General features: G+C 36.9%; 1 protein-coding gene across 4 annotated transcripts; it reads right to left on the bottom strand.

Annotated features, from left to right (window-relative positions):
- Positions 1–447: 447 nt before the first annotated feature.
- LOC104120525 (uncharacterized) lies at positions 448–5,455 on the bottom strand. 4 transcript variants are annotated; one of them, XM_009632299.4, is made up of 7 exons: positions 4,621–5,453; positions 3,149–3,292; positions 2,616–2,688; positions 2,405–2,510; positions 2,215–2,311; positions 1,071–1,166; positions 448–980 (listed from the first exon to the last, which is right to left on the bottom strand). In XM_009632299.4, exons 1-7 carry the CDS (start codon positions 5,299–5,301, stop codon positions 825–827), a joined length of 1,353 nt encoding a protein of 450 aa, XP_009630594.1. In that variant the 5' UTR covers positions 5,302–5,453; the 3' UTR covers positions 448–824. The 4 variants fall into 4 exon arrangements, with proteins under 4 accessions (XP_009630594.1, XP_070034449.1, XP_070034454.1 ...); XM_070178348.1 differs by lacking the exon at positions 2,616–2,688 and having other exon boundaries at positions 2,405–2,496; positions 4,621–5,455; XM_070178353.1 differs by lacking the exon at positions 448–980 and having other exon boundaries at positions 1,090–1,258; positions 4,621–5,455.
- Between the last annotated feature and the right edge of the window lie 7,278 nt (positions 5,456–12,733).

Raw genomic sequence — 12,733 nt, 5'->3', positions numbered from 1 at the left:
TTATAGAGTATTACAATACGAACTGATCACGGGTTTTTCAAAGAACTAACCTAGATAGCCGTAAACCCGACCGTTTAAACTAAAAATAGCCAGTTGATGTATAATATATGTATAACCCATATATAATATGTTTTTAATTGTATATAATCTACGTATACCGGTTAGAAAAAATAAATAGTAAATTTGACCAGCTATTCGTGCAGTAACAAGGATATTTTCGACATCACGTATTAGTAGTAACTAAAGAATTTTACTTAAACTAGTAGCTACGTTAGAAACCGAACACTAAGATTTAAATCTTACTGGTATGAAAAAGGATATTACAAATATGTATTTAACAACAATATCCACTTCAAAATGGGAGCTTCAGGGCACCAACTTTTTCTCCCTATAGCAATTTGCAATGGAAAATGTCAACTGTGACTAGAGTTGTACAAGAAGAGAAAATAATGCTTAATACCAAGCTGCTATTCATTTTTCATCAGTATATGTTACAGGAATATCGAGCCCTAGTTGTACTCATATATCCTAAATCCTATCCTCTTTTGCTTTTCTGTTCATTTCTTTCTTCCCTGCTTTAAAATTTACATCTTAGCAATGCTGTATATACAAAACATAACGTTGCTACTAACCAACCACCAGTTTCCGACCCTCTTCGATCTTCCTCAGTATCAGCTCCTTGTTAAGGCAAGGAGCGCTCCATCATTGTTGAAGTGTACTGTGTATCATAGAGACTACTCTTATTTGCAGGTTAAATGAGTTGATTCTTGCAACGCCATTGTATCATCTCGTACACTCTTTGAACAAAATCAATCTGTATAAAGCTATTGTGTTAGACTGCTGCCTATTGAAGAACTATCATCTCGAACTAACTCCCCGACCGGGTTCTCCTGAGCCCACATAGCTGCATCCGTGTAACCTTGTTCAAATAGCTTATCAAGAATATCATCTTCTGCTGGCTCAAGCGCCCAACTGAAAAGCTGCAAATGTGGCCAAATTAGATGAGAGAAAACTTGTTATTGGTCTATCACTAGAAGAACCAGGCGATTGACCGTAAGATGTTCAAGTACCTGGCGGGGAGTCGCCCTATTTTCAGGGTTGCAGTCAGGACTTATCCCAATTCCTTGCAATCCCAACCGACTGGCTGGAAAAGCACAAACGCGCACCTGGATACAACCAATCAGTTGTTAACTGCCTCCAGCAATCAGATGAAAAGAAATCAATATCCTGATAAGTCACCGCTGTTTCTATTGTGGAACTGACAGGTAAAAAGCATAAACTGTTAGCACTAACGGGTGTGGCCTAGTGGTCAATGGGGGCAAACCTTGGAGACCAGGGTTCAAATCCTAACAGAGACAAAAAGAAATTAGGTGATCACTTTCCATCTAGCTAAACCTCTCTGTGGTGGGAGGTAGCAGGTAACAATCGAGGTGCGTGTAAGCTAGCCCGAACACCACCATTATAAAAAAATGTTGCTAATAAATGCTGGAAGACGTAACATGAGAGGAAAAGACAAGTAGATTACTAATCAAACATACAGATAAAATCTTAAGAATTATAGGTAATCAACAACCCAGGGAGATTTTCTGAATTTATAGCTATTAGGTTTAGGCTATATAAGAGAACATAAGGACAGGGAAAATGCATTCTGATTTCAGATAACTTATTAAACAGGAGAGACTACTAATTTACAGCTGAGAATAATGTGTATATTAGCAACTCCGAACTAATTCTAGAGCCACAACAGACAGGGCTTCAGTTGACAACTAGTTATCAGATGACTTGATTTAAATATTTGTCTACAGATGTCCGAAGTCAATTAAATAAATGTCCAGAAGGTAACAGAAATATCTCTTAATGGGTTGGATTGATTTACCGTCACCCTCTACAATATAAAGTGAAGTGAAGTCGGGTGAATAGACCAGGCCTTTAGCCTTTTTTTATGAACTTCATCAAAGTCACAGCATTTTTCTTAGAACTGCAAGTTGGTTATTTGAAACGTGCTTCCTCTCCAAAGATTATTTCAATGCACAGGACATACAATGGCAAAATCAATCCGCAACTGGCATACATGAATGACAAAGCTTATTTCAATGCACAGGACATACAATGGCAAAATCAATCCGCAACTGGCATACATGAATGACAAAGCAAGGTAGTCATGACTGGATGTGCAGTATAGCGGACTACTTAATTAATTTCTTCAGAAGTTACCGTCTGGGCAGCAGACGTAGGTGGCATAAATAGTGTTAGTCCCCCATCAATACAAAGTTTATTCCTGAAAAGTGTGGCTGGCCTTGGAGCAAGATATCTGTGATTCACGATACTTTGAAGGTTTAGATTAAAGGTTTAGATTGGAGTGTGAGCAAAAAGAGAAGCTAATAAAGCCAGAAAGAATGTGTACCCTGGGATAAAAGAAGAAGTAAAGACAGCATTGATAAGATCCTCCTTAGAATCAAACTGATCAACCAATAAGCCTCTGGGCCTCCAAAGTATCTGTGTTACAGCAACTGAGATGAAATGACTACATCATTCTCAACCCACATAAACCATATTGTATTGCATAAGAGCTTCAAAATATCAGCTTGCACGAACAAAGGTTAGTCTACACTTACCACGAACTCTTCCGTTGCACCTAATATGAGCATCATATGGAAGAAATTTCTCAAGAATTTCTCTAAGAACAGCCTGGTACAGAATGACATTTTTTAGATGCTTTAACATTTAAATACCAAAAAGCTAAATACTTGTCATCAAGAACAGTACTCTAGATCTCGATGACACGAGATAAGCCAATTTTAAACATGTCAAGTTATTTTCCAGTGACATAGAGACATTTGCATTCTGTCACCAAATAAGAGATTACAATTTTATGTGGACAAATCAAGTCATGATTAAAATTTCTATACGTCTGTCACTTAAATCTTTTACTCTTAGATGCCCAATTCATACACTTTGACTGAGGCAAACACATTAAAGTTATCAATTAATCTATTTCATTTTCACGAATGACTACTATTTATTTATCAAATCTGTTTCATAGACTTTGACTGAGATCAAACCTATCAATTATCTTAAAAGATTACAATTATGAACGTATATGATTTTTATAGCCTGCACAATTAAGAAATTATGTCATGACACTTACACCAAGGCGAAATGCTGTCCCGCTGAGCCGACAATCTTGAGCTAATATTTTGGTAGCATCTAGAGCCTCTTGCATACTCGCACCAGAAGCAACCACTGCACATACAATTGCACCAGCAGAAGAACCAGCCAGTGGTGTTGTCTCCTGGGAAAGAAGAAATATGTCGGACTAAGAAAAGTCATCTTCGTAGTTCTAATTTGTAACCAAAATGAACATCCAACCAAGACCCTCCACCAGTGTTTAGAGTCCGGTATAACGGTTTCTTAACCTCTTGACCTTAATCCTCTATCTCTCAATAAGCTTATTAGCAAATCAAGCTGCTTGAGTATTCAAGGCAAAAGCTCAATAAAATACTTATAAAGAAAGGCAAACAAAAAGGTCCATAGCAACTTAAATTCTCAAAGTATTATCCCCATTAATAGTAAATTCTCTTCTTTCCGTAAAAATCCCTTTCTTACACATCATGAAGTACCATCATAGCAACAAACATTAGGCCCAAACTCCAGATCTCAAGTCATATGATCAACAACAATATCCAACAACAGATGTAGCAAGTACTTGTCCAATTTCTTCATCTATCCTAATTCCTATGTGATGTGCGGGGTTAACATACATGTCCCCGAATCCTCAAGTTCCTCCAAAGAGCAATGCACTATGAAGTGAGCTATACACACCCAATTTGGCTCGGACATCTGGCACTCGATTAATGTCACTCGCCCATCAATAGTTAAATCCAATAAATATGTATCAATATACTACGCTAAGTTCTTATAGAAGTCTATATAAGATCTTTCAACTACATCTTAATCCCAATTAGTTGGTGTCCCCTATAAGAATCCTCTACATGCGTTTTGTTATATTCAAACTATCAATTCACTAACTGAAAGATATAATGGGTAAAGATATTCTTAGTTCTTTACATTCTCTATAAAGTTCTCCATTTTGAATGTATTTACCGGCATTTTGCTGGTATAAAGCAATTATACCTCAATGAAGGGGAGTTTTGGAGCAACGGTAAGGTTATCTCCGTATAGGCCACAGGTTCGAGCCGTGGAAGCAACCAATAATGCTTGCATTATGGTAGCATGTTTACATCAATACCCCTGGATGCGGCCCTTCTCCGAACCCGGGATGCTTCATGCACCAGGGTGCCCTTTTTAAAAACAATTATGCCTTAACCCCAAGCTGCATTTTGCTGGCATACATCAATAAAATATTAACTGGTAAGGAGCTGAAGCAACATTCTCTTATATCCAAACGAGCTCAATAGTCTATTACTATGCTCATCGCGGTTCATCCATTTAGATTCCCATTTCCTCCACTCCCCTTCTCCAAAGTAAAATAAAACTTGTTATGGATTAGCAAAAAGATTTTATTTTGATATTATCTTACTTGATCAACTACAGAACCAAGAGAACAACAAGCAGTATTATTCGACAACCAAATACTAAATAAAGTAGAATATACCAAACCTTGATATAGCCCTTCTCAATGAGAAGCTTAGCAACCCCAAGATGATAAGGAAACAAAAGCCCAGCAGCAGAGAAGCTAAACCCAGGGCTAGTCACCGTTTTCATGCTCTTCTCAGCTTCCACGTCTTTTTCCCTCTGCTCCCACACAACCTCCGGCTGAACCGGATCCTCAACCACCGCCGCTATCCCTTCCTTTCGCCGTTCCCAAAAGTACGATTCACTCTCTTCTGCACCATTAACTATACTATTCCCACGCCTCAAAACTCGCGATGCAATGCCGAGGAAAAGCTCGCCGGTCGCCACCGCGAATGACTTCTTCTCCGCGGCTGCAGACTCCAGCGGAGGAGGGGAAAAGGGAGGTTCTTTGAGGGTGGGTGGTTTTGTATTGGGGTTAGGAGGAGGAGGAGGGGGTGGAGTAGAATTGGCGGAGAAATTGAGGGTACGAAGTGGGAAAACGAGATGGGGATTGGATTTAGGGTTTAAAGGAGGGCGAAAAGGACGAGGGTTTGAGAGGAAAAGGGAAGACATTGATTTGTGATTACGTTGTGAGGAAGATGAAGAATTGGAAGAAGATGTTTGGTAGGTAAAACGTTTCATATGTATTCGTATATGTTTCGTCCAAACGTATACATGCTTCTTGTATACTGCTTCTTGGAACTTATTATATGTACGACATGACATGTATAAACAACGAAATGCAACTGTTTATTCTGTGCTCTGCAAATTTGTGAGTTTTGAGACATGAAACTCTGTTGGTTTTGCCAGGGAGATCAATTGAAATACGAAAAGAAATACTACTATTTCTGCAGTTTGCACCGCATCTTTTGGATTTGTTTCTTTTTCCGTCTACTCCGGCTATTTATTTATTTTTTCTGCCAGGAGTCACTTTCAATTGAGATTCCTTTGCTTATAAATCTTTTTTCCTTTTTTCTTGTCTTAAAAGAGATGGGTGTTATAAAATAAAGACCGTAAAGTAAAGACAAGTATAGAGAGAAATTGATATATTATTCAACTTCAAACTTATGTACATAATGAACTGAATTCTCCTTTATTTATATAAGAAAGCAAGTTGTTGTGTAAGCTGCTACTGCAAGCTGCTGTGTAAGCTGCTTGTAAGTTGATGCTGCAAGCTGCTGTGTAAGCTGCTGCTCTAAACTGTTGAGCCGCCAGATATAGATAATCTTCTATCATGTGTAATATTTATCCATAGCGGAGTACCGAAAGGATAAACTTCTTCAGGAGGCTTATTACTAAATAGATAAACATATTTATGGCGGAGTCTCATATGGATAAACTTCTTCAGGAAACTTATTTACAACGGAGTACTAAATGAACATCCATAATATAATATATTCATAACACTCCCCCTTGGATGTTCATTAAAAGATAATGTGTCTCGTTAAAACCTTACTAGAAAAAAATCCCGTGGGAAAAAATTCTAGTGAAGGAAAAAGAGTACACATATTTAGTAATACGCATTGCTAACTGCCTCATTAAAAACCTTATAAGGAAAACCCTGTGGGAAAAAACCTTAATAAGGAAAAAAGAGTACATCGCGTATTTTACTCCCACTGATGAAAACCTTGTTTCAAATATTTAAGTCTCCGCATTCCAATCTTGTATACCATCTTCTCAAAAATTGAAGTTGGTAAAGATTTGGTGAATAAATCTGTCAGATTGTCACTTGAACGAATTTGTTGCACATCAATGTCACCATTTTTCTGAAGATCGTGTGTGTAGAATAATTTTGGTGAAATGTGCTTCGTTCTATCTCCTTTTATAAATCCTCCCTTCAATTGGGCTATGCATGCAGCATTGTCTTCGTATAAAATTGTGGGTCTTTTCTCACATTCCAAACCACATTTTTCTCGAATAAAATGAATTATTGATCTCAACCATACGCATTCCCTACTTACTTCATGAATAGCTATTATTTCAGCATGATTTGAAGAAGTGGCAATAATAGATTGTTTTGTGGAGCGTCATGATATGATAGTACCTCCACATGTAAACACGTATCCGGTTTGAGATCTAGCTTTATGGGGATCAGATAAATAACCTGCATCTGCATAACCAACAAGATCTGTACTATCTTTGTTAGCATAAAACAAACCCATATCAAGAGTTCCCTTTAAATATCGCAATATATGCTTAATCCCGTTCCAATGTCTCCGTGTAGGAGAAGAGCTATATCTTGCTAGTAAATTAACAGAAAATGCTATGTCAGGCCTTGTAGCATTAGCAAGATACATAAGTGCACCTATTGCACTGAGATAGGGTGTTTCAGGACCCAGGAATTCCTCATCCTCTTCTGGAGGTCGGAACGGGTCCTTATTCACTTCAAGTGATCGAACAACCATTGGTGTACTCAATGGGTGTGCTTTGTCCATGTAAAAGCGTTTTAAGACCCTTTCTGTATAGGCAGATTGATGGATAAAGATCCCGTCTGCTAAATGTTCAATTTGCAGACCAAGACAAAGTTTTGTCTTCCCAAGATCTTTCATCTCAAATTCTTTCTTAAGATATTCAATTGCCTTTTGGAGCTCTTCTGAAGTTCCAACAAGATTTATGTCATCAACATAAACAGCAAGTATAACAAATTCTGAAGCCATTTTCTTTATAAAAATACATGGACAAATAACATCATTTATGTAACCCTCTTTCAGCAAATATTCACTGAGGCGATTATACCACATGCGCCCAGATTGCTTTAAACCGTACAAAGATCTTTGTAATCTGATTGAGTACATTTCCCGAGATTTTGAATATGCTTCAGGCATTTTAAATCTTTCAGGGATTTTCATGTAAATTTCATTATCAAGTGACCCATACAGATAAGTTGTAACCACATCCATTAGATGTATTTCAAGTCTTTCACGTAAGGCTAAACTGATGAGATATTGAAATGTTATGGCATCCATAACGGGTGAATATGTTTCTTCATAATCGACTCCAGGTCGTTGTGAGAATCCTTGTGCGACAAGGCGAGCCTTGTATCTTTCAACTTCATTTTGCTCATTCCTTTTTCGCACAAAAACCCATTTATGACCAATTGGTTTAATACCAGCAGGTGTTTGGACTACTAGTCCAAAGACCTCTCTTTTAGCAAGTGCGTTCAATTCTGATTGAATTGCCCCTTGCCATTTTGGCCAATCAGATATTTGTTGACATTCTTCGACAGATCGGGGTTCAAAATCCTCACTATCTTGCATAATGTTAAGTGCAACATTAAATGCAAAAATATTATCCACTACTATTTCAGATCGATTTAAATTAATCACATCACCAGTAGAACTTATTAAAAGTTCTTCGCTCACTTGAGTCTCGGGTTTATTGATTTCTTCAGGAATCTCATAACTAATCAGATCTTGGGTCTCTTGAGGAGATCCCTTCATAATATCATTTTGATCATTTGTCGATTTTCTTTTTCTAGGATTTCGATCCTTAGAACCCATAGGCCTACCACGCTTTAGGCGTGCTTTAGGTTCACTAGCTCTCATGCTAATAGATGGTCCTGCTGGGACATCAATTCGAATAGGCACATTCTCTACAGGGATATGTGACTTAGTTATCCTTTTCAAATCAGTAAATGCGTCTGGCATTTGATTTGCTATATTCTGTAAATGGATGATCTTCTGGACCTCCTGATTATATATAGGGGTACGTGGATCAAAGTGAGATAATGATGAAACTTTCCACACAATTTCTCTTTTGATTTCCTTTTTCTCTCCCCCTAATTGTGGGAAATTTGTTTCATCAAATCGACAATCTGCAAATCGAGCAGTAAATAAATCTCCCGTCAATGGTTCAAGATAGAGAATAATAGAGGGTGATTCAAACCCAATATATATTCCTAACCTTCTTTGGGGGCCCATCTTACTTGCGCTGCGGTGGTGCTACTGGCACATATACAGCACATCCAAAAATTCGTAGATGGGCAATATTTGATTCATGACCAAAAACTAATTGTGACGGAGAATATTTATTATAATGTATTGGTCTTGCTATCAATTGCAGTCGTTTAATAAATGACTCTGCAAGGCCATTTTGAGTATGAACATAAGCTACCGGATGTTCAACTTTTATCCCAAATGATAGACAATAATCATCAAAAGCTTGAGATGAGAATTCTCCAGCATTATCAAGACGAATAGCCTTTATAGGATAATCTGGGAATTGTGCCCTTAATCGAATTATTTGGGCTAATAACTTTGCAAACGCCAAGTTGCGAGATGATAATAGGCACACATGAGACCATCTTGAAGATGCATCTATTAGGACCATAAAATATCTAAACAACCCACTTGGTGGGTGAATAGGTCCACATATATCCCATGTATACGTTCTAAGAAGGTTGGGGACTCAATGCCAACCTTCATTGGTGATGGTCTAGTGATCATTTTGCCTTGATAACAAGCATCACAAGAAAATTCATTATTTGTAAGAATCTTCAGGTTCTTTAATGGATGCCCACTCGAATTTTCAGTAATTCGTCTCATCATTATTGATCCAGGATGGCCCAAACGGCCATGCCAAAGCACAAAAGTATTTGAATCAGTAAACTTCTGATTTACGATAGAGTGTGTTTTAACTATACTAATCTTTGAATAATATAAGCCAGAAGATAAAGTTGGTAACTTTTCTACAATGCATTTCTGGCCAGAAATATTCTTTGTAATATAAAGATATTCCACATTCGTTTCATCTATTGTCTCAACATGATACCCATTTCGGCGGATATCTATAAAACTCAACAAGTTTCTTCGGGACTTGGAGGAGTATAATGCATTGTCGATAATAAGTTTTGTTCCCTTAGACAGAAATACAATAGCTCTTCCGGAGCCTTCAATCAAACTTATATTACCAGAAATTGTAGAAACATTTGCTTTTTCCTTATGCAAATAAGAAAAGTATTTCTGCTCTTTGGATATGGCATGAGTTGTTCCACTATCAACTATACAAATATCTTCATGATTGGTCTTTGATCCAAACATAATTTGAGGATTATCCATATTCTTCAAAATGACATAAACAAAATAAATATGATAGTAAACATTATAACTTTTATTTATGTACAACAATTACATAACTATACTATCTACTACAAATAACAGAAATAAAAATATTTACATCTCTACAGATTCACTACCGATCACATGACTTGTTTCTCCTTCTAGGAGTGCAAAGTAATCAGCTACATCCAAATGCATGAAGTCTAAATTATCTTCAGAAATAAAATTTGCTTCAGCATTTTTTTCTGTCTTCTTCAGGGAAGCTTGATATAGCTCAACCAGGTGCTTTGGCGTACGACATGTACGTGACCAGTGCCCTTTTCCTCCACATCTATAGCATGCATTTTCTGGTTTTGCTGTTTGCGCCGCTTCATGCTTTTGTTCCTTCCTTTTCCACTGCTGGTGGTGAGGAGGGTTCTTTGGTGCATTATTATTACCACGATTAGAGTTTCCTCCCCGACCACGGCCATGACCACGACTGGGGCCACGTCCTCTTCCACGTTTAGCTTGGTGGAAGTTCGTCTCATTCACTTCAGGGAATGGACAAAAACCAGTAGGTCGGCTTTCATGGTTTTTCATTAATAGCCCATTATGTTGCTCGGCTACAAGAAGATGTGAGATAAGTTCAGAATACTTTTTAAATCCCATCTCTCGATATTGCTGCTGCAGGAGCATATTTGAGGCATGAAAAGTGGTGAAATTTTTCTCCAACATATCATGATTAGTAATATTATCACCACATAGTTTCAATTGGGAAATAATTCTGAACATAGCAGAATTATACTCACTGATAGATTTAAAATCTTGTAGCCTTAGATGAGTCCAATCATAACGTGCATGTGGAAGAACTACCATCTTCAGATGGTCATATCTATCTTTCAAATTACTCCACAGTATGATTGGATCTTTAACAGTTCCATTTTCAGGCCCTCATCAAGGTGATGGCGTAAGAATATCATTGCTTTGGCACGATCTTGGTTTGATGCCTGATTTTTATCTTTGATGGTGTCTGCCAGACCCATCGCATCAAGATGAATTTCGGCATCAAGCACCCAAGACATGTAGCTTTTGCCCAATATATCCAGGGCTACAAACTCAAGTTTAGAAAGATTTGACATTATTTAGAAAAAGAAAGTTCGTACCTCTGATACTTTCAAAGTATTTGCTCGAGATGGCAGAGTCTCGTGCTGATAACGTGTTATAAAATAAAGACTGTAAAGTAAAGACAAGTATAGAGAGAAACTGATATATTATTCAACTTCAAACTTATGTACATAATGAACTGAATTCTCCTCTAATTATAGAAGAAAGGAAGCTGTTGTGTAAGCTGCTACTGCAAGCTGCTGTGTAAGCTGCTTGTAAGCTGCTGCTCTAAACTGTTGTGCCAGATATAGATAATCTTCTATCATGTGTAATATTTATCCATAGCGGAGTACCGAAAGGATAAGCTTCTTCAGGAGGCTTATTACTAAATAGATAAACATATTTATGGCGGAGTCTCATATGGATAAACTTCTTCAGGAAGCTTATTTACAACGGAGTACTAAATGAACATCCATAATATAATATATTCATAACAGTGGGGTATACTTTCCTACTATATACTATAAATAAGCGGGAATTTGAGCTGCCTCCGGTTACAAAGAGATGCATCTGGTTACTATTTTATTTGGGTCATAAGCAGCGGCAGAAGCACATGGTAGAAAGTGGGTTTAACTGAACCATATTCGTCAAAAATAATACTGTGTATATATATAAATTACGATTAAAGTTGCATAAATTTTGTATAAATATTTTATTTAAATCCACTTGACAACTACTATTTTACGACTAAAATTATTTACTTCTAAGATTAAACTCGCTTGCACAAAATCTTGCTAAAATGATTGATTATTGTAGCTCACCTACAAAATTTTGAACGTGTTGACCAATTGAACCTTGGTTATATGCATTCGTAATGAGGGCCCACTTCCCCACCACAACCCCTTTAACTCTTCATGTGTCCTCATTGTTGTTGGTGCCATTTGAGCTCATCACATTCGCAATCATTAAATACGTAGAGCATCTTGTAAAACTTTATTTTTGGAGGGCACAAAGTAGCTTTTAAAGAAAAGTGTAAGAACAAAAATTATTTCTTTCCGGAGCAACTAGCAGTAATGAGAGGGGAATGGATTGAGCTAACTGTGAAAAGAATGAGTTTAGACGGGTTAAATGTAAAAAATAAATCCAACAAAAACAAACGACACTGGCTACACATGATTATTCAAAAATGTCTTATATTCAGCCGCTTCAATTGATTTATCAAAAAATCCTTATTTTTCTCTAAACACAAAAAAGAAAAAAGAAATGAATTCTGTTGGGTTTTTTCTAAAGGGTGTGAATGAAAAATGGAAGAGGCACCTCTTGGATTGCACCTCGTCACCTTACCCTTTTATTGCCTGTAAATTTAGAGGCTTGGCCTCATTTTTCAGACATGGAAAATCTGAAAACTTCTCTCCTCTTTTCTATATTGTTGCATTGTTTTTCTAAATAAACAAAATATCAAGTGTGATTTTGCTCCATTAGTTTAGTTTGCTGAAGTTCTATAATTTCGATTGCTAGTATTACATAATAGTTTTTCCGTTCTATCCTAGGAGGAAGTAATCAATAACCTTGAGTAACATTGAAATGATTAAATTCCTTAAGGACACACAAGTAATTTGTAGGCTCGAAAATTATTTTATGTTTTATTTATTGAACTAACATTTCTTTACTTCTCTAATTTTCTGGTTTCGAACACATATTACCAACAACCTTAAGGAACTTAAACTATTTTTGGATGGTTGTTAGAGAAGAAAACCAGAGCGAAAATATTTTTTGTGATTAATGAACACGCAATATTTTTGAAATGAGGCCGAGACTTCCTTGCACATGTGGGGGTTGGGCCGCATGATTGATTGAGAATTACGTAGAAATGGCGTGGGGTAGCCACTTTTTAATGTGGTATTTAATTTTTATTCAGCATTTTTAATGTTGTGCGAAAATAGCCATTATTCTATTAAAATTAATACAAAAAGACGATTTTACTCGTTCTTCATGAGTGTTGTGTAAATATTAAGGAC

The sequence above is a fragment of the Nicotiana tomentosiformis genome, chromosome 1 (genome assembly GCF_000390325.3).
Source record: "Nicotiana tomentosiformis chromosome 1, ASM39032v3, whole genome shotgun sequence".
Taxonomy (NCBI): domain Eukaryota; kingdom Viridiplantae; phylum Streptophyta; class Magnoliopsida; order Solanales; family Solanaceae; genus Nicotiana; species Nicotiana tomentosiformis.
Note: the sequence above shows the minus strand (reverse complement) of the source record. Positions and strands in the feature narration are given on the sequence as shown.

What these genes read in the sequence shown, in the direction of transcription:
- LOC104120525 (XM_009632299.4), bottom strand. Translation starts at nt 5,301, where the DNA reads ATGTCATGTCGTACATATAATAAGTTCCAAGAAGCAGTATACAAGAAG. An exon ending in GTGCAACGGAAGAGTTCGTG is followed by an intron (nt 2,511 to 2,615) that starts GTAAGTGTAGAC and finishes ATTTCATCTCAG; the next exon opens with TTGCTGTAACACAGATACTT. An exon ending in ACTTCTTCTTTTATCCCAGG is followed by an intron (nt 2,312 to 2,404) that starts GTACACATTCTT and finishes CGTGAATCACAG; the next exon opens with ATATCTTGCTCCAAGGCCAG.